The sequence below is a fragment of the Acartia tonsa genome, chromosome 6 (genome assembly GCF_053477335.1).
Source record: "Acartia tonsa isolate MP-2025a chromosome 6, ASM5347733v1, whole genome shotgun sequence".
NCBI lineage: Eukaryota > Metazoa > Arthropoda > Copepoda > Calanoida > Acartiidae > Acartia > Acartia tonsa.
Genome location: NC_137265.1, coordinates 25,738,539 through 25,762,134, shown reverse-complemented (window position 1 = coordinate 25,762,134; position 23,596 = coordinate 25,738,539). Strand labels below are relative to the sequence as shown.

Here is a 23,596-nt window from a genome sequence, read left to right as displayed (position 1 = left end):
AAATAATTTCATATTTCTACTGGGTTCTGCTTTGCGGAAATACACTCACACCATGCTCATAGATATACAGATATGTATATTGTATAATAGTCATATAATAATGTGTTAACATTACAACTAAAATTGTGCAAATTAAATATCATACGCAAAAAAATACATAATGTGCAAAAAAAATTGTACCTACAAAAAGAATATTTTATTAGGTATAAAATACATTTTCTTCAATCTTTAAAATAAAAAAAATAAATTCTAGACTTCTTTATGTGCTTTCACTTTATATTGCGCTATTAGACTGAAAATTTTAGCAATTTTACAATAACGTTTATATTACTCCTAATAAGGAATTGGAGTATGAATGAAAGAACTATTTCATGCAAAATAGCAAAATAATCAATGAACCTCATAATTGAAGTGAACATTTATAGGTAATTTCTTTGGTATGAAATAAATTCTTTTTAATGGATATTCTAAATTGATATTTTGTCAGAGATGCTTAATTATAATTGATGTTAAAATATACTTAATCGTATAGGCTAAATCACTTGCTTATATGTTCTAATTTAGTCCTATATGATATGGCCCTTTTCAATTAAAAATTAGGTTATAGGCTAGGGAGCCGAGCGCTGCGGCTAGGCAGGCAAGGGGGCCAAGCGCTGCGGCTAGGCAGGCAAGGGGGCAGATCGCTGCGGCTAGGCAGGCTAGGGAGCCGAGCGCTGCGGGCAGAGTTGTTCGTTGTCGGAGGGGGGGGGGGGGGGGTACTAAAATTTTCAAAATTGAAAAAAAAATTTCTAAGAGGATATTACCAATTAATTTTAAGGAAATAAAATATAAACTTCATTATTTGATGGGTAAAAAAGAATTATAATCTTTATTTTGAAATGCTATTTTTTTGGTATAAAAGTATGAACAATAAAAGTGCTGTCTTGCGCAAAATTAAAACTAGGATATAATTTCAAGGCTATGCAAAAAAAGGTAAAACAAATAATTTTTTTTGCTTGAAAAAAGTCTCAAAACCAACAGGTTTCTATGATATGAATGATTATGGGAGGAGGGGAGGGTACTAGACGCCGTTTTAAGAATATGGGATACTGCATCAAAATAAAGGAGCATATTTCATACCAAAAATATTTACCCCACCACCCACTTTTATATTGCATATCACTAGGAATATTGATTAAATTAATCTTCATATCTAATTCAATAAATAAATCTCAGGGAGGAATAAGTCAACTCAAAAAAATCTATTCCAAAAATTCTGTTAACAATTTAAATCATAGAGATAAATGCAGGGATCTCAAGGGATAAGACAATGGCCCATAAATTGATGTATATACCCAATGATGATACACAAAATTACACCTTTAGTAGATATAAATTAGTGGTTGAAACGTTTGGACACTCAATTTAATGATCCAACCAATCAAAATTAACTAAAATCCCCAACGAATAAGAAACCGTTATTATAAAACTTTGGGGACTAGTGTAATAAATAGCCAATTTTCCCCTCTCTCTCTGGTAAAAATGTATTGCTTCCTGCATGTTATTGTAGAACAAATAGCAGCAATAGGTATAAAATAAAGAATTGGTGACTGCCAATATTAATATTCCTACCTATCACTTTGATCCTCTTCCTCGCTGGAGCTGGCAGAATGAAGCCTGGAGGCCACCTGGGCTGCAAGCTGCCGCCTTCGCTCATCTTTATACCTGATAAAAAATATGTTTAATAAGTACAGTTGGCTTCACCAAAAAAATAGATTTTAAATTTAGATAGATTCAACTCTTTAATCTTAATGATATAAAAAAAAGACATGCCGTTGAGTATTTTTTTGCACCAGTCAACGAATTTTGACACCTCCTGCCTTATCATAGCCCCCTTTTAAGATTTATCTAACCCTTCAGGGACCTAGTCTAGTGTGGTTTCCTTATCATACTAAAATTCTAAGTAATGTATCTGAGAAAACCTATAGATCAATAAGCAGTTTTGACATATTGCCCTCCTTACCAACATATAATGGTAAAAAGGCAGCTAGCAAATACAAATAATTACATTTCTTTGGCGGCTTAGACATCAGACATTAATAATCATTTTAGTTGTTCCTTGTAATACACGTTTCCAAAAAGCTAAATCAGATATTACGAGGCCACTCCAATAATCACCCATCTTCATGTTTCACCTCTTTTATCCATGACTGAAGTGTAGAAAAAATTACCTGACAATCCGTTTTTCAGACTCCAGGGATCCATTCCTATGTTTTTCTGGCATCCTTTCTCTACTACTCCTAAGAATTGCAACAACACACTAACATCTATTTCAAAATTTTTAATTGCGTAGCAGCTATATATTTGTTTGTCTGTCTGTCTGTAGGTTTAAGACTATGATATCCGAAGGATTTAGAAACACAACTACCCAGAAAAAGACAACTACGAATACAGTCTCTATGCAGGCTGGAATTTATCTCTACCCACAGCAAACATATTTTGCCACTATACATCATAATTTTATGATACTTTACAAATTATAACTTAAATAGGTACCAAAATATTTAATATATAAACATTTTATTCCAGCTTTTAATCAAAATATAAATTTGCAGCACTACTCATGGTAAAAATATCACTGGAAAGGCAACTTTTAAGAAACCTGTTTGTTAATGTTTAGCTATATTACTTTGCTGCTTATATATAATACATCCTTGTTTTTAGTCACGCAAGCATGTCTCTTATTTTTTGCATGTATCAAACTATCACAAGCTATCTTATTCTTGGGCCTCATAGCAACTGGCAGCAATTAATGTTCGCGACAAGAGACTTTTTAAAGCGAAGCTACTCTTTCAACATGGAAGTCAAATGTAAGAATGTCATTCAGAGCTCGTAAAAAATATAATCACTTAAAAGCTACGTATAATTGAGTTATGAGAAAAAGGTTTCATAAAGGGCGACCCAAATAATTTTTTCGGGTATATTATTAACGTAACCTAATTGTCATAACATTGTGAATAATGTTTTCAATATGTGTATACCATTTATTATTGTAATTTAATTACTTCGATACCTAAGGGCATAATTGTGCTTGTTGGTTAGTCGTAAAATTTTTATTTGAGCGCAGGACTAAATTTACGTATATTACGTTTTTTCTTGGAAAATCAAGGTGTTACATAAAATTTACAAATTTCTATTTGACACGATGTTAAAATATACTTATAATTTGAGGCTTAACAAAAAAACGTCTCGAAATTGTTTTGATTTGAATTGTTGATTCGGATAGTTAATCTTTATGACTTATGTAGCACTTAAATATTTTTTAATATGACAGACAAAATCCAAAAAAAGTATTTATCGTTTCTTAACTACAGGTAAAATGGTGGGTAGCATCCAAAGTTTTTTAATATTTTATTTTCACAGTAGCTTTTAGTTTTCATGCTTATTGTAAGTTAGGTAAAGTAAGGGTTAGAAAATGGCCGGTGTATGGGCTAGAAATTGTTATTTATAAAACCCTTCAGTCAGACTTTCACTTTCACTTTGACGGATATTTCAGTTATAAAGTAACTGCGCTATTAAGAAGCTTGATAATGTTTCTGGGTGTCGTTTTCCTGTAATTATAATCCTTCCTTCTGTTTAGACTTCTATGTCGGGTTCCATTAGGTGACCCATCTGAAAAATAAATAAAAAGTTACTTTAGAGGTACCTTTATTTCATAAGAAACAAATTATTTTGCCTCTAATTTTTGTACCAGAAATAAATTACAATTCCTTTTAAATATTGGATTTTCTTTGTTAACACAATTGGGTAGCTACATTATAATATTCGGGAATGGTCCCTTTCGTAACATCGACACATAAGGGGCGATTAGTCGTATTTTTAAAATGGATTGTTATAGGTTATTTTAGGTTAGGTTAGGTTATATTAGGTTGGGTAATTGCCCCACAGAGTTAGGTAATTGGCCCCGAAGGGTTAGAGCCCCCCGCAGGGGCTAGAAATAGGAGAAAATCTAATGTGAAAAATAAGAAGAATCGGCCCATAAGGTGCGATGTTACGAAAGGGACTATACCCTAATATTCTATATCAAAAGAAAAGAAAATAGTTCTGAAAAGTTATTTTTTGCTAGTTATAAATAAGAGAGGCAAAAATTATTAAAAAAAAACTTCAATAGTTATTTTTCAATGACACATTTTCTTCAATATTAAGTGATTAGTATTTAGGTTTTATTTTAGGGATTTGGTAGGTGGATAACAAAACATACAAACTAGAAGCTTTCAACTTTTCCAATTAATTTTTTTTAAAATCTATATACAAATATGATTATACGAAATCTGTGGGTCTTTTTCGATTCACTGAAAACCTACCTTTTTTAGTCCTAATGTCAACAAATTGTAAATCAAAGAAAGGGGTGCTCCATGTAAAGGTTTGTTGATTAGATTTACTCTTTTCATGATCCGTGGAAGGTGGACCTCTAGATGGCGTGCTCCCCGCAGGGGCACTGGAGGAACTCATGGTGACTAGTTACGACTTTTCTAGTTTTAAGATAACACTATAAAACATTTCTATCAAAATTTGTTCTAGTTATCATTAATCAAATTTTAAAAAGAATCTGTGTGTACTACAATAATGTGAGGTTTATATTTTATTAAATAACAAGATCAACATTTATTGCGAATAGTTTGTTTTTATGTCCAACAGAAGAAATTTCCAAGTTTTATAAGCTTAAAAGAAATTGTTAACTTTAAATGAAGAAGTGGATTTAAATAGGACACCTGTTATATTTAACTGATTTGTATCTTTTTATTGCAAATAACGTTTGAAGATAATAAAAATTACAACAAAAAACGATGAATGCCAGTATTTTAACGATCCAGGGTAACTTTAGAATCTATTTGATCCTTCTTTTAGTTTTTATCAGTGCTAAATCGGCACTTTTCGTATCTTCTTTAACGTACAAAAAACTAAGGAAAGCTGGGTATAAAATATTTTTTAAAAATCTTTATGAAAATGCCAATAGTTTTTCTAGAATATTGGACTCTGTCTTTGATGACGATATAGACTTAGCCTTTACTGGATTCAGGGAGGTAGAGGATAACAGCAAAAATAGTCTAAACATAGGGATACTCTTCAAGATACCAGAGGCAGAGTTTCATACATAAGATATAGAGGCGGGTAAGGATCATTTATGATTCAATGTCCTACCCCTTTATCCCTGATTAAAAGGCTAAGGTAATAAATATATTTATTTGTAAGTGCATTCAATTTAAACAATTTTTCCTCAGAAATGCAATTCTAAATATTTTGCTCACTTTGCCCGGACATTTCCAGCTATTATTCACCAAAATATAATAATTAATCACCTTCCCGAATTTTCTAGCAAAACTTTAAACGAATTACCCAACTAGATTTATATATAACTATGACTTCATACTGCAGTAGATAGAAGGTGTTTATATTAATTAAAAATAAAATACAATCAAAGGGTAAGGGGTATGCCTTGGCCCCAAACAGGCGCATTGCATTACCATGCACAACTAGGACGTAAAAAGACAAAGTAAGTGCAATCATGCACATTACTGGGCAAGAATTGGTTCAGTGATATACCACAAAAAAAAATATATTGGTGTAACATTTTCTCTACAGGCTACTAGAGTCTAAATGAAAAACAATATGAATAAAAGTAAAGATTTAAGAAAAAGCTTTATCCTATTATCAAATAACTTTAACAACATCAGACATTAAAACCGATATACAAAACGGAGAATGAAAATCATCACCTGTCCAGATTTATGAAAGGGGATAGCTGAAGTCCTAATTGAGTTCATTAATTTTAGCGTGAAGAGGTTATATATAAAAAAAAACTAACAATTTATCCATAAAAAACTGTGAGAAATCTCCCTAATCACAAAACTCACTTAAACTACAAGAGAAAAATTTTCGTTATTCAATATTTAGTTAAAGTTTAAGAGGTAAATTGACTGAGTATTTGCACTCTATACTATATTTCAAAAAAGTGAAATATAATAATTTTATACATCAGATAGGATTAACATGGAATACCTGCCATATTTAGGTGTGAGTAAGGTACTTCGAAATGAGTTTTGGTCAGAAATATAATATTTTGTCTTAACTGTAAATATACTACGTAATAATAATGTTAAATTACACATGCAATATTCCTTAAATTATTTCAATAAAAACTTACATATCACGCATTTATTTAGAAACGAAATTGATGATAAAAGATGTCAAAACTGCAAAATTAATCATTTTCTGACAAATTATGTTGTTTAGCCTGAAGATGACGCATAAATTTCTAAAATTAAAGATAACAAATTAAATTAATTAGAGCATTATGATGTAAAAGAAGAAAATTTTAAATTCAAGAATAAAATTTACTATAATACAGTGTATTATTGTTTTTGATTCGCTGAAAAGTTAAAGGAAAAATAGTATTTAACATAATTAAACTATATTTCACATCAAATTAGTAGTAAATAAGTAATTATCACTTTATAATAAAAAGAATATAATTAAGGAAAAGTTTAGTTTTGCCTTAACACACAGAACTTTGTTTTCCAAACAGACAGTCAAGTCTCAATCAAGTCTTAAGTCTGACATGGTTGCCATATACAAAATATTTTAGAAATTAGGTCACAGAAAAAGAAAAAAATATTTTAAAGAATTATTTTTGCGACTATTTTCGAAGACGTCTCTTTAAACTTAAAAAATTTATTTTGTAAAATTGACCAAATTATTTTTTAAATTCGGCAACTTGTTATTTGGTATGGCAGGGTGCTACGCATTTATCAGCTGATTCAGAATTTTGCGTAGCATGAATTTATTCTTTTTCTCAAATAGCTGACTTCAAAAATTAATATTACAAAACAATTTCTCTTTATAAGGAGTAACAAGATTTTCTCTTCTTCTACAAAACTATTTTATAGTAATTACCCAAAGTCAGCTTTTTGTAAATTATGAAAAAAAGACCATGAAAATAAAAAGTTGGGGGAAGGAAAGAGGAGAAGGGAGAAAATTGATAGAGAATGGGGGTGAAACTGACGCAACTATTGACAATAGTGCTTAAAGTCGAGTAGGCCTATTTAAATCACAGCCCAAGTAGGCCTAAAACTTTTAATAGTTTAGACAAAATAATAAGGATAAGAAAAAGTAAAGAATAAGGCAATGAAAGCGAAAGAAAGATATCTTTAGAAAATAAATAAAGAATATTGAAATAATTAACAAGAAGAGAAGAAATTATGTTCAGCGATCCCTTTACCAAAATATTCAATTAAATCAACCCGGATATAGAAAGAATTACTCCCCCAATTCTATAGCTATCAAAATAAATACTGTTCTTGCTAGGTTTAACCATTTTATTTGCTTGTTCAAATTGGTAGAAATTATGTCTTACCAGGATTAATGAAAATATAATGGTCAATTTCTCGGCTGTTAAAAGGCATAAGGTGTGCACACGGGGTTGACCAAATGCAGGGAAGGGTCGGCGTAACCCTCAAAAAGGAAAACAGTAAGATTGAAGTTTAGTTTAATTGTAAAGGAATAATGATTTGATTACCAGTACATCAGTTATGTGAGGGGCTCTTTATATTTCTAAACAAGGATCGTTCCTTTATAGAGTCACTTGAGGAATGAGGGTAAGGAAGTCGGATTCCATTTCAATTTTGTTTCAAAAGAAAAAAATTGGTGGGGTGATTTTTTAAAAAGATGATGGTCTTCGAAGGGTAGAGATACCCCCCCCCCCCCCAATATATCTAAACCTTCCCTGGACCAATAAATAGCTTCAAAGTTATGGAGAACCATATCAGTCCATTGCCTCGTTTATCAGAGACCTTAACCTACAGAGAGATTCACTCAGACATCCTATCACATTAATATAAGGTTTTTTAAAGGGTTTGAAGAAAAAGAGAAATTCAAATCTTTTAATCGCCTAATTCTCGAATTACTTCCATTCCATGTGAAAAATTTCAAATTGATTTGACAGTTACAGTTTATCTTTCATCTTAGTGAAAGTTTACGAAAGCGCAGCTACCCTATATTCATTTATTTTAGTTGTAATCTGCACTTGAGAAAAATCCGATATGAAAAATATGAAGATAAATTTTTCTTCTACCAATATTTTCAACTTTAAACATATTTTTAGTTGCGAAGCTACTCTAAAATTGATTTTTTTTGCACCGCCCGTCTCTTTATTCACCCATTTGACAAATTGCGATAGGGGCAATACGTTCGTTTTGTGTTGTGCTTTGGAAGTTAGACGACTTACAAATTTTGTGTTAGGATCTTTTCTGACCAATGCAATGTGAATCTACTCTATAAATTTTTTGTTACGTCGGTCAGACTGTTATGCTCTATAAAACATTGTGTTTTTCTCAGCTATTATCAAAGTTAGACATATTTGCAATGATTTACTTGAATAATTAGCATCTTACTATTATTTTACTTATTTTGTCCGTCCGTCGCTCTGTTATACTGTTTTGTAGATATATAATATTTATAAGAAATATGCTTACTTTAAACTGCTATAAAGATTGATATACCAATTTTCATGTAAAGATTTTCATGACCCTAGAAGTTGACTCTTTTACTCTTAGCTACATCTACTTGGCTGTTTTTCTACTTTTATTACTTTGCTACTTATTGATGTGTTCATCCTTGTAAATTTCATGTTTTAAAATATTGGAATTAGGAAGATAAAGAAAAATAAGTTATTAGTATGTTTCATAGTGTTATCTTAACCTTATTATTTCAATATTTTGTGTCGTTTTTTCATTGTCTCTTCACATAAAAAATTCATGTAATGATATTATCTGAAAAAAGCCTAATTTGGTTTAAATTTTAAAACAAAATATTGTATGATATCATTATAACATTAACAGAAACAAAATCTCAATAAAATTTATTCAAAATCTTATTTTAATCAAATAATGGAATTAATCAAACGGCAGTTTCGCCCATATACATTTGGATCACAAATAAACTTGATGAAAAATCATATTTTGATGCTTATTTCATGGGAGGGTAGGTTAAGTAGGGGTTAGAAGAGCCCAGCAGGGTTTAAGCCCAGAACTTAGATCTCCAAAAGGAAATATAAGTGTAGCCAATCTTCTACACAGAAAAAACTCAAATATCATAGCTTAATAAAATGTGTAAAAAAGACTAAACATGTTCATAAGTGGCGTAGCAACAAGAAGCCAGCAAAATTCCAAATGAAATATAAGAACCACGAGTTGTAGAACGTAGCTTAAGATTTTGATAACTTTTTATCAGCCTAAGTGCTGCATTTTATAGAAGATACTCATACTTGTAAATATATTTAAAAATGAATGAAAATTGGGCCGAAGGACAGTCAAGATTGACTTTAAAGGCCCTGTAGTACAGTTACCCTAATTTTGTCACTGTAAATAAATATATCTATAAATTAAATTGATGTAATTTAAAATATATTAAATTATTTGTAAAATTAATCTGTAATTTACTGCTCATGTTATAAATCATATTATAGTCTATTCTATTTTCATATTGAAGTCTTTTATTTTTCTGCACTTCTCTACTAATTCTAATAAAAAGACCCTAAATGTTTTGGATGCAGTCGCACGTTCTTCATTTTTTTTATTATTTAAACAAATTTAGCCATTTTGCAAAATATTTATTAACTGGTACATAATGACATATCTTAGTTATAGAGTAGCAGTGCTTTTAAAGATGTAAATACGTCTATTGTTAGACAGTAAGGTTTTAATTTCATGGTAAATATTTGCAAATCTAAATTCTTATTGTTTAAAAACTGAAAGACAAAAGATCCTTTAATCAAGGGGTTTAAAAAAAACCTCCTTTTATGGCTGCATCCCCAACATGAAGGGTTTTCTACCAATAAGAGGATCCAAAAAAAATATGATTAAGTAAACAGTGGAAAAATGAAGATTAGCGCAAGATACAAATTTTGCTGATAAATGTAATTGTAGCCAAATAACAATAAGCTGAATAAATAAGCAACATTATTTACAACAAAAAAATAGGCGTTACATACAGACACATAGATTTAACCCGCGATCGTGGTCTAACCCGTAGCGCATTCGCTCGTCGTCTGGGAGGTATTTGGTCCGCGTCATAACTAAAGACTTAAAAAATGGTTCGTACTGCTGCTATGTCAGGTGCAAGATATCAAAAGTTAGAGTATGGGAAATGCCTTGGGCCAAAAAAGGCGCGACTCATTGACATCCACAGTTAGGACATCCAGGCAAAGGTCGTGCAATCAAAGAGTTGACTTAACCTAATACCCCGGATGTTTGGACAGAAAAGGAGAGGTTTGGCTCCCCTTAGTTATCATGGGTTGTTGGACCCGACGTAGAGCGTCATGGACAGCAGCCTTGCCCGTATGAGTTACATACAGACAGACAGAGTGTATAAAAAGAAGCTGCATAAAACAAGCTTTAGGTGTGAACATATTTTATTACACTTTTAATTCTTCTTTCTAATTATAAGAAATAAGAAATAAGAATTGATAGATTTTGCAACAAGAAGATGATATATCATATATTTACATCTTTAATGGGCCCTCATTAAAGCATCAATGGCCCTTAATTGGCAATTAATAGCCATTTAAAGTTTAATTTTTTCATTCTATGCTGACAGCTACCTCTTATATTGATAATCTATCGGTGTCAGTCAACACAAAACTACCAAAAAATTTATCACAAATAGTAATTAAACTAAATGTCATTCCTAAGTACTAAAGTAGCCAGATGTATGTTAGTCTGTTTGTCAATGTAAGATTAGTCAACAATTTTCAGTACAACAAAGTACAACCCTTTGACAAATTTTGGGCCTTTTGGTGAAGATATTGCAACTGTAAGAAATACCATTCTCTTATCTTAGATTTACAAGTATCATTTTTAATTAAATAATTTAATATTTTTTACATTGATAATAAACAAGGAAAAAGGAAAAAAATGGATTTATATTGATGACATAATATTATGCTATCATAGTTCTTACTCATGAGAGCTTTCCTGAAGAGAGAAATAAGGTCACCTACATCTAAAATCATTTGATTTTGATTTTTTATATTGTAATATAACCTATAAATCGCCCAAACTATGTTAGTGATATTGTAAGATCACCCATAGTTCGCCCACAATAATTTGTGCTTCTATTATATGTAAAATTCATTTTAAAATGTACATATGCTCTTGGGATTTAGCTAATTAAATAGAATATGTCTTTAAATTGTGATACTAATAATATATCATGGTTTTAAATAATTATGTATTTAAATGTAAATGGTTTCTAAAATTAACAAGGACAATTATGTCTACAGGTAGCGCAGTAATATATTAAAAAATCCTGCTATATAGACGGAAATAGTAGAGTAAACTGCTATTTACTGTTATACTGTTATAACATTTTAAATTTTGTATTCGCGGTCATTAGTAGGTACATAAACCAAATATTGTATATTGTTTCTTTAAAGAAATGAATGAGTAATATCTTAAATATTACTAGCGTCTGTGAACCCCTAGAATCTAGGGGCTCTGTATTTGTTTTGTTTTTATGGATGTTGTAATCCTTGTTGGTTCTGACATAACGCGTCTAAAAAGTGACGGGTTTGGCCCTCCCCCTAGCCTTAACTAGCAAATTGATGGTTAGTGGGGATAAGACATTTGAAGAAAAAGCCGTTCTTATATCTATTATGGAATATGTGAATTGATTGATGAGAATTTTATTGTTCCATTGAAACAAAAGCCACCTACTAGTTGAACCATGCGGGAGGCCTGTCCCCTATAGAATCATTACCGCTGCATAGGACTTAAATAACTTAACCTAGCCTAAAATATTATGTAAGATTGTTAAATACTTGCAGTCCTTTGTGTGTGCCTATTTAGTTTGCCCATGAATTAAAATAAAAATTATTTTATTTCTTCTGATGCTCAATTCATTTTATTCTTTAGCCATCAGTCTGTTAAATGGTTATTTAACACCAAGGGCATAGCTTGAACTTATCACGTGGAGGAATCATTTTAAGTATATTTTCATTTTCAGCTCTTTTTAAAATAGACATCTTAAATAAATAAAATAAACAGCATATTGTCTTGTAGATTATTTCTGTGATCATACGAAACAGAAACCTAAAGGGATAAAACTATGGACAATAAATTGATGCACAATCACATCTACATTGCGACAATGATGGTTAAAATTACAAGACACTGCTAGTTTGAATTAAAATACTCAAAGTTAACAAGCCATCAAATGAGATTAAGTGTTTATAAAACTTTGGGTACCAGTGTCCTCTTCCCTCCTTGTTACGGACAGACTATAATTTTAGCGCAGTTGTGCTATTGAACTTAACACCATTTTTACGCCTTTGAGTTGAGTGAGGGGGCTGAAAATGATTTTCGCTTGTCAAAAGTGTTGTCCAAATTGAGTTTGATTTCTTGACCTTTGTGTATGGGGTTTAAATGGTAGATGTGTGAATGGATAACTGTGTTTTGGTGGTTATCTTGCATTTGTTAAAATGTTGTTTTCTTTTAAGATCCTGATATCAAAAGTTTTTTTTTCAAATTTATGGAAATCACATTAATTTTATTTTTGTTTAAGAGGGTTCTTGTATTACAGAAATTCTGAAAGATCTGACATAATAATTCAGAAAACTGTTGGCATTTTTAGAATATTAGTACATGGCTTTAGTATAGGTATAAAAATATATCAATAGTTCTAATACCAGTTTCTCAGAAGCAATAAAATATTTCTTTGAAAAAAAATATATTCCTTGTTTTTATACTATATTTTGTGGATCATTTAATAGCATAACCAAGATCTAAATTAGAAACTAGCACATTGTCTCACTCAAAGCCCAGTTATTTATTTATGTATCTCACTCTTTTATGGGGGCGAATATAATATTTGGCCAAAAATTATTTTCTAGTTATTTGCACCTTTGGCTTATACAAAGCAAAACAATTGCATGTCTATTTGTATAATTAATACTTGGCCAATTTAAACATTTAAAAAAAAATATTAACAACTTTCATTTTCTTTAAAAAATACCTATAAAGCCATACCACACCCCTCCTTAACCAAACTTTAGATTAAAAAAATTTCCCAAACATTCGGACAATTGGGCGTTCAAATAGGACCTAGTGGTAGTTAGAATCAGTTGAGAACAAAATCCCAGCCGTTCCTTCTTGCCAGATATCGCCATTTTAAGATTTTTAGTAAAATTGCATTAAATATCCAAATACAAACTTAAATCTACTTTTAATTTTTTAGTATAATTTTAGTGAGACAGCTCATTAACAGAGAATCTTTCCTCCTGTGGCTAAACTTACTGCCTGGAGTCCCTAACAGAGATTGCCTTTATGTGTTAACACAAGTAGGGATTCGAACCCATTCCCAAAACTAACCAAAGTGGAATAGCTGTGTATTACAGCATTAGGTCAGTATTTTCACCACTGACAGGTGGAAGGCAAGGCCTATCCTAACCAGAAACCCGATCATTCCCCCACAGGCCCCAGTGGAGCACCTTGGAGGTCTGCACCACATGTTTAGTGGGGTGTTCACCTGCACCCATGGATTGGGGAGGTTGAGACCTAATGGTGCCCACAGGCTCCCATTAACCCTGCCATTTGGGCAAAGCTTAGAATAATGTCACACACCTGGCCCCTAAAATGGGCTGTGAGTTACTCCCCTGCCAATCATAGATCAGCACAGCCGCCATGGAAGGATAGCTGCAGGTGGTGGGCCGCATACCTTCACTCAAGATGCAAGTTAGCCCTATTCTGATTTTGATCCTCCAGGAGATCATGGTAGTGTGCATCTTGAACTATGCCCAGAGCCTGGGAGGGTTCTTTCTGAGGGAGTTGGGGACACTATTACTGTTTGACAAACCCGAGATGATGGTATTGATCAATAGGGAGAGTAGCCATGGTCGCCCCCACTCACATTAAGCAAGTGGTCACAGCCCTGCCAAGCCTGGGGAAGGCCCAGAGCCCCTCCCACAAACAGCTGCTAAAGACAAGAAGCTCTCTAGCTGTAAAATCAACTGTCTGGCCAGGGCAGCTTTCATGGGGCCACAGCCCTTGTCCCCATCGACTTTCATGAGGTCAAGGAGCACCTGTTCAGAGCTGACTGATGACCAGGATATGGGTAGCGTGAAGTTCTTGGCCATTCCCATCAAGATAGGGGCCTGGGCCCCTCAAAAGGTAAAACTGAACAGGGGCTATTCTTAGTTGTACACCCCCATGGTGTTCAATGTGCCTCCAGGAGGTGCGGCTGCATCAAACGGCCCCCCAAGAGAGAGATGGTGGTCAAGACCAGGCCTAACTTTCCAGTGCAGGGGACCCCAGGTAAAACTTTAACAAGGAGCTGAACCTGCTGATCACCAACAACAGCTAGTATATTCATAAAAAGGACGCGCACCAACTATTCTATTCCCCAACAAGGAAAAAAATCAACACATCAGGCACCGAAATTTTTCGTTTATTGGCATAAACATCATCAGGGTCTAAAAAAATATTAAATTTTTTTCACAAAAAAGTATAAGAAATGGTTATATACACAATAACATAACAAATCATTTTAGCAAAATGGTCAAAATTTAAAGAAACAAGGACAATTATATCAACAAAAAGCATAGTAACAACAGGACTATGTAAATTTAAAATATGTAATAAAAAAATTCTATAAAATAAAACAACTTACATGGTTATTTATATACATTTTTTCACATAAAATTTAGCAGTATCTTCGTGCATTGTCAAGAATAGAATGAGTTTTTTGGGGGAAAATTAGTTTGATAACAATACAGGCGGTCAAAATGGTCAAAATTTGGGTGGTTGTTGAAAATCATCTGTTTAAAGGGTTAAATAACTATTACAAAAATGTTATATATAATAAAGACAAAAAAAGGAGGTACAAGAAAAAAATTTAAGGTTGCAACTGGCAATTAATAATTTCTGTTTAATCCAAAGATTACAGTATTTTTTTCTAAAATCCAATATTTTTCATGAACATCTAATAAAGTTTTATCTTTTTTATTTAATTTTTCAAAAGGTGTAAAAATCATATCTGAATGAGAGTGGTTTCTACTGTTAAAATGCTTTGGTACAGGTTTCTCATTCTTTTTATTTATGATATCCCATGAGTGGCTGTTAAAGCGTCTACACACAGGTGTCGTAGTTTGGCCTACATATTGCATATCACATTTTTTACATTGAATTGAATAAATAATATAACTATCAGAGCATTTAATTTTAGATTTTATAGGATATTTCTTTTTTGAATGACTAGCAACATGTTCTGTTATGTTTTGACTATGGTTACACAAATCACAACCAATATCTCGTTTACTACATTTAAAGAAACCATTTCTATTTCTCATTTCATACCTATGGATGGGATACAATTTAGCACGGATCAAGTGATCGCCTAAATTGCGTGCTCTTTTGTACCCAACCATAGGCATTTTCGGAAAAGATATTTTAAAACTGGGATCCTTATTTGCAATAACATAGTGCTTTTTTATACTATCATTTACATTTATAATTCTTGGGTCATAAGTTAAAGAAAACATTACTCTATTATTTTGTTTTGGATGAATTACTTTTTCTAAAGTTTTACTGAGTGGAATATTTTTGAGTTTGTCAAAGGCATTTACAATAATTTTGGCATTGTAACCACGGCTTAATAAATTTATTTTGAGTTCATTTAATCTTAACAGAAAATTTTCATTTGAAGTACAAATTCTTTTTAATCTGTATGCTAAAGAGTAAGGTATATTGCGACAAATAAAACTGGGGTGACAACTTTGAGGCATTAAATAAGTTATTCTGTCTGTATCTTTTGTAAATAAATTACATTCAAATTTACAAAGATCATTAATCCAAATTGTACAATCAAGAAAATCAATTGACCTAGGTCTTACATTTCCAATTGGTAATCTATTAACATCAAGGTTGCCATTTTTCCATTTGGTTTTAACGATAACATCATTTAATCTATATTCACATGTAAATTTAATAGTAGGATGATAAGAACTAATAAAAGTCAAAAATTTTAACAAATCATTTTCATTTCCAACAAATAGACATATAATATCATCAATATAACGTTTCCAAAAGGCCGGAAGCGTTCCTTTAAACTTTTTAAACATTTCGGTTTCTAGTTTATTCATAAAAATATTTGCATAAGTTGGGGCTACTTTTGTACCTATACTGGTACCCCACTCTTGAAGGTAAAATTTTTCATTAAAAATGAAGCTGTTAAATTGTAACACATATTGCAAAAGTGTTATTATAAAATTTATACACATACTTGATTGGCCATATTTAGGTTCATGCATGGCTTCTCTAAAAGCATCTATTCCCTCATCTTGAGGGATGTTAGGATAGAGTCCTACTACATCAATTGAGACTAAAATTGCATTGCTTGGAATATCTGGGCCGTTATTTGCTTCCTCCAGAAACCTTAAAAGATCAGGTGTGTCTTGAATAAAAGAATCAGTTTGCTCTGGAATATGTTTAGAATAATGATTTACAAAGTGGGAAATATTCTCTGTATTGGATGCACACCCACTAATAACTAGGCGTGTTGGGGGTAGTTTTTCTCCATCAGCAACAGGTTTATGTGCTTTAGGCATCGCGTACGCGCGTGCCTCAGATGGTTGGTCCGGCAAAAGTTGCGCGGCTAACTCATTGTTTATTAATCCCCTATTTTCTGCTTGTTCAACAGTTTCTTTAATTTTACAATAATGTACTTTAACCATGCTCGGATCAATACGTCGATAGACTGGTAGGCAGGTACCATCTTGAGTGGTAATTTTAGAATTTAAATGTTCCGATTCTACTTTATTTATGTAATCATTGCGATCCATAATGGCCAACAACAGCTAGAAGGCATCCAAGGGGGCATGCATTGCCTGATCCCAAAAATGTAATATACAACTATTTCACCATGGATAGTTTCAAACAGTAACTGTGTCCCCAACTCATGCATTGCTTAATGTGAATGGGGGTGACCATGGCTACTCTCCCTATTGATCCATACCATCAGCTCGGGTTTGTCAAACAGTAATGGTGTCCCCAACTCCCTCAGAAAGAACCCTCCCAGGCTCAGGGCATAGTTCAAGATGCACACTACCATGATCTCCTGGAGGATCAAGATCAGGGTAGTGCTAACTTGCATCTTGAGCAAAGGTATGCTGCCCACCACCTGCAGCTATTCTTCCATGGCAGCTGTGCTGATCTGTGATTGGCAGGGAAGCATCTCATGGACAGGGCACAAGCCAGGTGTGTGACATCACTCTGATTTTGGCCCAAATGGCAGGGTTCATGGGAGTCTGAGGGCCCCATTGGGTCTCAACCTGCCCAATCCATAGGTGCAGGTGAACAACACCCCAGAAAACAAGTAGACCTCCAAGGTGCTTCACTGGGGCCTGTGGGGGAATGATCGGGTTTCCGGTTAGGATTGGCCTTGCCTTCCATCTGTTAGTGGTGAAAATACTAACCTAATGCTGTAATACACAGCTATTCCGCATTAGTTAGTTTTGGGAATGGGTTCGAATCCCTACTTGTGTTAACACATAAAGGCACTCTCTGTTAGGGACACCAGGCAGTCAGTTTGGCCACAGGAGCAAAGATAATCTGTTTTGGGACTGTCTCACTAAAATTATACTAAAAAATTTTAAGAAGATTTGAGTTTGTATTTGGATATTTAGTGCAATTTTACTAAAAATCTTAAAATGGCGATATCTGGCAAGAAGGAACGGCTGGGATTTTGTTCTCAACTGATTCTAACTACCACTAGGTCCTATTTGAACGCCCAATTGTCCGAATGTTTGGGAAATTTTTTTAATCTAAAGTTCGGTTAAGGAGGGGTGTGATACATAATTTTAAACTGATATATATGATAGTTACATCCGTAGGGGCTTCTAGAGACACTTAAAGAAGCAAAGGGGAGGCACCCTTTTTAAAAAATTTTATTTAAAGATAAAGTAAAAAAAAATTTGTGTGGAAAATAACACATAAGAGAACCATGTCGGTCAAGTGGTTAGCGAAATCTTAAGCTGCAGGCAGACACGATTAGGTAAAATTCTAGATATTAACTGCTAATATTTCACCTCCCTTATTCCTGCATACATTTTTTGTTTAAGATGTAAGGGGTGGAATAAAATTGACAGCCATATGATGATATGAGCTGCAGGCTACGACATAAAACATTCAAGGTCCTTATGTCATTTTTAGAGGCAAAACTTCTTCATATCTATCATTTGTAATCTCTTTTTATTTGATTTAAATAAGAATGTATAGAATTATAATACAAAGTATAGAGTAAAAGTTTTTTTTAATGTCTGTCTCTCCGTCCGTCCACTAAAGGATAAAACGATTTTAATGTGCTTTTTAGGAAGTCCTGCAGGCTCTGTGTTGGCTTTTAGCTATTTTCCAGGGGTCTGTAACCCCCCTTCCCCCTCTTCCTTTCCTGTTAATGAGATTAATGATGCTATAAAGAAGTATTTGTTAAAGAAACAAATATTACATTTATGGTGTTACTCTCACCTCCTCTAGGGGCGAAGCTCTTGGAGACTAAGGAAGAAGTCGCAAGTATTTTAGAAATTTAGGTGCATCCTACATTTTTAGGATAGTTTTGTATAACTGTTTGTTAAAATTATGTTTGGTGGTTCTTTTCCACCTCTTTAACTACATATTATTGAAATATTTTGTATAATTTTAGTCTGTACCACAGTATCTCACAGCGTCAGTACAAGAAGATAAGTTTTAAGTTTTCGTAAATCCATTTTGAGTAACACTTTTTATGTAACTTTGAACTCAATAAAATAGCATATTATCACCCACTTTTTCTATGTTCTGATTTTCAACAATAATTTCGTCGAAAATAAAAAAAAATAAAATGATTTTAATCATGCATATTTCACCTATAGAATTTTTAGTGTTATAATAGCTTTATCTGAATTTTGCCTTTTTTAGTATGTTTTCATCTTAAAAATGTTGTTTTTTTATTTATAAATAATAATAATGTTAAAATGATATCATACAATATTCAGACTTTGTTAATGAAAAACAATTTAATTAATATAAATCAGGTTTTAAAGAATTAATAAAATTCACTTAAACTTTTTGTAACTTCACATCACAATTAAATGATTTAATTCAATATTTTTTCACTTTTTCTACGCTCACTTTTTTATTTAAACACAAAATGAGTTTTACTTTTTCTTAACAAAGGTCTTTGATTGGGGAAATCTTTTTCAAGTGACAATATGCACGATTTTTTACTCCCTATTTTCTCTCTGTAAAATTCTGTATACAACCAGATCCAAATATACATATACATATGTTTTTATTTACATATGTAGATCAAAAATCTGAGAAAGAAAATCTTTAAAAATCTTCCAAAAAAAGAAACCAAAATTTCACTAGCCCTAGATGACAAATTAAGTGACACACCCCTTTTTGGAAAAAACAAATGTTACTTTGTTTATAGTTTAAATGTTTATGTACATGCATAGATTGAAAATTGATGCAAGATTTCTTGAGAGAGAGAGTAATAGGGAGAGTGTGGTTGTGTCTGTGTGTATCTATAACCAGGTGTAAAGCGACTAGACTGTAAGAGTGAGGCATGCCTATATGAATCCCCCCCCCCTCCCCAACCATGCCTATATGAACCACCCCAACTATCTACCACAACTTTCAACACAACTTCAACTACAGGCAGTTGGGACACGGGGCGAGGGTCTATAATAGAGGCAGTGATTCAGGGATAAGACAATGAATATAAAATAACCTTCCCTTTAAATTAATGCTGGAAATTTCGCCTTTGAAAGATTATAATATTGAGGAAATAAAGAGTTGTGTTTTGATTTTACCGTCATTTCCATACTCCTCCCTGAATGTACAATTGATCCTATTCCGTCCCTATAGCTCACTTTATTTCTCTCTCTCCTATAGCTGCGGCGTCGCGAGTATAACCCGAGCAATGAGATGAGTTGAATATACACAGGGAGGGAGAGGTCAGTAGCTGCTTAATTAACAAACAATCATTTCTTCCCCTCAATGTGTAACAGCATTCAAACCTAGTTAAATATAAACAAATGAATTAGAGGAAGAGAAATGCATTTTTGGTCCATTATCCTATCCTTGAATTCTTGAATATATAAGTGTATACAACAATTTTAAACCAAGGAACAAGTCAAGTTACTAATATCTATTTTTAGAGGAGTTAGAAATAGAACAAAGTAAATCTCATAATCTCATAAATAATCAAATCAATAATTCAATAATGACTTTTGTTCTACATCTAACTATTAAGTAGTTACAATAAAAAGAAGAACATTACAAAATTATTTGATGGTGAATTGTGTAAATAAGTAAAGAGCCAAAAATACAACCAACAATCCTAGTAAAGTTTTGATTTTTAATTAAGTCACAAATGATAAAAAAGATTAATGACATATTGACTTTTTTGGTTTCAATTAAAGAATAATTTTGCCTTATGATAAAAAAGCTTAGGATTTATATTAATTACCTGTTGGATTAAGCTAATTATACAATTCAAACTTTCAAGACTAAAAATTGCCAAACGGCTAAACGCAAAATATACGTTTATTTATACTAATTTTCAAAACTGACATAGCTTCATTTAATTTTACAGAAATCAGCATTACTTCAGTTAGAAAGAACTTGCATAAAATAGATATATTTTAACATTACCCATCCCTTATCCCTGAATTAAACATCCATCCATTCCTAAATCTCTCCTTTTCTTGCATATACAGGGTGGGGCAAATAAGACCGGACAAACTTTAAACGGCCATAGAGCCAAAACTACTTGACCAATCAGGACGTTTGACGCCACTATAGAAACCTTAGGTAATGACCTTTTAGCACAAAAAAATATTTGGACGAAGATAAGCTCGTACTCCGAGTTGGCCGCACTTATGTTCAACAAGGAAGATTCGAAATGCGCCGGTGGAATAATCTGGATTCTCGACTAGGGCCCACTAAATCTGACCTCACCCCATCTGTAGGTGAGGTAGAGTTATGCAACTTGCTGGGGATACTGTTAGATACATAAATAAGACACTAGAAAAGACTAGAGCTCTCTATCTAAAGTGGCTTGGCTGTAGTACTCCGGCAAAGTGAAACGTGGCAGATTTTAAGATGTAAAAAATTGTGTGAAATCATGAAAATTTCTCGGTTCTCGACGTTAGAGACCCATATGGAACTTAAAAACTCATTTTAGACTATGGATTTTGCTGACAACCCTAGCTGAATCTTTATGCCATTTCTAAAAAGGTATAGAACGTCGTTCTAGCTCAACTGTGGTCTAAATAAGAGCCTCCGTGTCAAAGGGTAGCGTTAAAGTTGGGTGAATTTGGATCCTGCGGTTACTCATGTTCCTAAGGAAATGGGGCCTCCCAGCAGCCCAATCTTACTTCAATAGACTTTTGGACCTGTGGCTACTTTGAAGCATACACCAATAGACGTGCCTATACAACAAAGACCTCCCTCATTGCCACCATCAAGGAGAAATTTACCAGCTTGGACAGGGACATGGTGAACAGGGCCTGCGGGTGGTTCAGGGGGCGGGTTAAGGCGGTGATTGAGGCTGGCGGCGATTTTATTAAATAATCTAATAGTCATATACCTATTTGGCTTGCCAGTTTTTAAAATTCAATAAAATCTTTAAAATTTACGATTTTATGTTCATTTGTTTAGAAGTTATAATTTGTCCGGTCTTATTTGCCCCACCCTGTATGTAATTCTCACGGATTACAGGATATGGCAACGAAGGTATTTCCATAATTCTTAGATATCAAACTATGTTTTGGTAGCTGACAATTATTGAAGATGAAAGGGTTATAGACTTTATTTATATCATCATTGTCCTATCCCTTCCTGTTTTTTCTTGTCCTACCTGAGCCAAGAATAATGTGTGTGTGTTTGTGTGTGTGTGTGATTGTGTGTGTGTGTACTTACGCACAAGGAATAGGGGATATTGGATTATTCTACGACCCTTTCTTTCCTTGATAACTAAAAACAGCCATAGGTAAACTTCTCAAAAATATTATCGTATTATTAATAATAAGATAAACGTTTATTGTATCCTGTATCCCTTTATTCCTGAAATACGCGCGTATGTGTGCTTTAAATAGAGATTTAAAGGACAATTCATACAAATGTACTCTGAAAATTTCCCAATCTAGAAATAATTGTCTTTTTAAAAGCGAAGTTAATTGAGGTCGTCCATCCGTACGTCCGTCCGTAACGGATGGTTTTTTTTTGTTAATTTAGGCACGTTAAAATTGTTCAATCGACTTCAAACTTTGCATGGTGATTTCTGTAGAAGTTAAATAAATTTATAAAGCATAGCAAATCTATAATCATTACCAGAATGTCCGTACGTCCATTTCAAACATGTTGATTTTTTACTTCTTTAACAACAAATTTTTATGTGATCTAATTATCCGAATCTGATTTTTGGTAAAGTGATTCCTGGAACAACAAAGTAGAATATTATAAGCGAAGCAACTCAATAATCAAGTCCTAAAAGTATGTCCATAGAAATTATCCTGTATCAAGCAGTTTTTCAACAAATTTTCTTTCAATTTTGCTTTGACTCTTTTACATTTATATTCAGTTTTGACACTATACAAGTGTTAATGTCCGTTTGTCCTACCGTTTCAGAGCTTTGCTTTTATGGATGTTGTCATCCTTGTTTATGAATCCTTACTATTGGGTTCGCAACAACCCTTTTAGGGGCTTCGCTGCTTGAGGGGCAAACCCAACCCCCTCTCATCATTTCATTATTGCTTTAAGGAGACAATGAAATAAAAAAAAAAATATTATGGGGAGGAGAATGAAAAATATTTTTTTGAAGCGATTTATTTGAATGATTTATCTACCTTACCCACAAAACAGATGAAAACATGGCTAAAATGAAGCTTCCTTTAGTAGCACTAAATCTGTCGAGCAGCCAGCGAGATTTTTTGGTACAGACAGTCAAATTTATTATTTACCTCTAAGATAAATTAATTAAGAAGCGCAGCAGTAAAAACATTTTTAATGAATCACTAAACTCTAATTTTGATCACTTTTGTCTGGTATTGACAAAAAATCCCTAACAGTTATATTTTTTTCTAAAACTTAATTTGAAAAATTTATATTTTTAATTTTTGTAATCAATCAACTAAAAAGGAAATCACAATAACTTTACACTGCATTAGTATCAAACATGGACGGACAAATGACAATGACATACCCGTATGTTGTAAGCCATTCTAAAAAAATCAATATATCGTATTCTCATAAAGCTGTCAATAATACGATGCGATAAACAACATTTTTTGCATTCATTTTTTTGGAGATTCCCTTTAAGGACTTATGTTTAATTTTTGCTTGAATACTTACAGCTATCTGTCATTCCATTCATGCCTTTTCCTCACGGATTATGGAGGATAAATTTATCTGCCCCCCCCCCCCTCGGCCTCCCCCCCTATCAAATAATATATTTTAGATTATAGTTTAATGGCTTGTAGCTAATAAAAGGAAGGAAAGTATTTAACCGCTATTTATACCTCCCT

The 23,596-nt window shown here is 32.8% G+C and overlaps 1 protein-coding gene and 1 long non-coding RNA gene across 3 annotated transcripts in view; both read right to left on the bottom strand.

Annotated features, from left to right (window-relative positions):
* LOC145322227 (uncharacterized) overlaps positions 1-23,596 on the bottom strand; it is a 123,814-nt gene that overhangs the window by 40,931 nt on the left and 59,287 nt on the right. Inside the window, exons 1-5 of one of the 2 annotated variants that reach the window (XM_080164083.1) lie at positions 8,737-8,810; positions 4,344-4,511; positions 3,593-3,651; positions 2,211-2,281; positions 1,612-1,704 (exon numbers count right to left, since the gene is read on the bottom strand). In XM_080164083.1, coding sequence (XP_080020209.1) covers positions 1,612-1,704; positions 2,211-2,281; positions 3,593-3,651; positions 4,344-4,491 — 371 coding nt within the window. In that variant the 5' untranslated portion in view covers positions 4,492-4,511; positions 8,737-8,810. Of the gene's footprint in view, positions 1-1,611; positions 1,705-2,210; positions 2,282-3,592; positions 3,652-4,343; positions 4,512-8,736; positions 8,811-23,596 lie in introns of those variants that run through there. The other variant, XM_080164082.1, reaches the window with a different exon arrangement.
* Positions 14,463-14,810, bottom strand: LOC145322219 (uncharacterized). The gene is made up of 2 exons (XR_013880569.1): positions 14,701-14,810; positions 14,463-14,503 (listed from the first exon to the last, which is right to left on the bottom strand). It is a non-coding gene; the product is annotated as an uncharacterized LOC145322219 (long non-coding RNA).